This window comes from Limulus polyphemus, unplaced genomic scaffold (genome assembly GCF_000517525.1).
Source record: "Limulus polyphemus unplaced genomic scaffold, Limulus_polyphemus-2.1.2 Scaffold10907, whole genome shotgun sequence".
Classification (NCBI taxonomy): domain Eukaryota; kingdom Metazoa; phylum Arthropoda; class Merostomata; order Xiphosura; family Limulidae; genus Limulus; species Limulus polyphemus.
Genome location: NW_013676517.1, coordinates 2,843 through 4,008, shown reverse-complemented (window position 1 = coordinate 4,008; position 1,166 = coordinate 2,843). Strand labels below are relative to the sequence as shown.

Below are 1,166 nucleotides of genomic sequence, written 5' to 3'. Positions count from 1 at the left end.
TTGATATTAGTTTGTAAAGATTCAGTTATTTTAACATTAAACTAATTACTTTATTTTTGGTGGTTTTAAACTTATGAATATTTGTTTAGTATTTGTCGTACATGTATAACATGTACTTTATAATCTTCTATTCACTATTATTTAGTATTTGTTAACTAGTTTAGTGGTTAAACATTATTAAAATGTTATTTTATATTCACAGTTATGCATACTTCAGCAAGCCTTGCCCTCAATGAGGTAGGTTTTGTATTCATTATTATTTAAAGTATTGTTTAAGTGATATTTTGTAAAAATGAAGTTTAACAATGCATGTTTTTGTATAATTTGTCAAAATAAAGTGATCAAATCATGGATGTGGAAATTTAGAATTACATAATTAAAAATTTCAAACCATCTACCACATTTAATACAAAGCTTTTTTACATGAGGAACTGCATGTGTTAAATTATTCCAAATTTGTTATAGATTTGGTTATGAATGCATTTGCCACAGTTCTGTGATTGTTAGAAAAAGTATAATTTTCACCTTCTTTAGGGTGTAGGTATATTAATACAGCTTTATAATTTGTACAAAGTTAACATGCAAAGTTTGGTTACTTTCATCGTCTGATGTAGTTCTACAGTATGTTTTTTACATGTCTTCCTTGAGATTAAAACATATAAACATAATGGTTCTATGTTGTTTACTTTAATTCATCAAACAACACCTTAGTATAAGCCCACAGAAAAGTTTTAGGTAAGTAAGTGGGGTTTCTAGTGTAAACATGGTAATAGTGAACTCGTGTAGAAGATTGTTTATAAATTGAGGCTGGTCATACTTGGAGCTTAAGAGGAGACTAGATAATGATGGGGTTAAATTTTTACTTTTTTCAAACATGATGTACAAGAACAACCTTGAAGGACCAATTGATTCTTTGTTTTTTGTATGACTTGCTTTTATATTATATGTGTATTTGAGCGTGCACAGTATCAGATGGTTGTCGTAATTAGGTACTAAAACAATACAACCGATATACTTACCGTACAATTAGGTACTAAAACAACGTAAGTATATCGGTTGTCATACAGTTAGGTACTAGAACAATGTAAGTATATCGGTTGTCGTACAGTTAGGTACTAGAACAATGTAAGTATATCGGTTGTCGTACAATTAGGTACTAAAACAAT

At 28.7% G+C, this 1,166-nt stretch overlaps 1 protein-coding gene across 1 annotated transcript in view; it reads left to right on the top strand.

Moving 5' to 3' along the window:
• The window catches only part of LOC106476567 (UPF0047 protein YjbQ-like), a 4,745-nt gene that overhangs the window by 2,116 nt on the left and 1,463 nt on the right, over positions 1-1,166 (top strand). Inside the window, exon 2 of the mRNA XM_013937214.2 lies at positions 203-237. Coding sequence (XP_013792668.1) covers positions 203-237 — 35 coding nt within the window. The remainder of the gene's footprint in view (positions 1-202; positions 238-1,166) is intronic.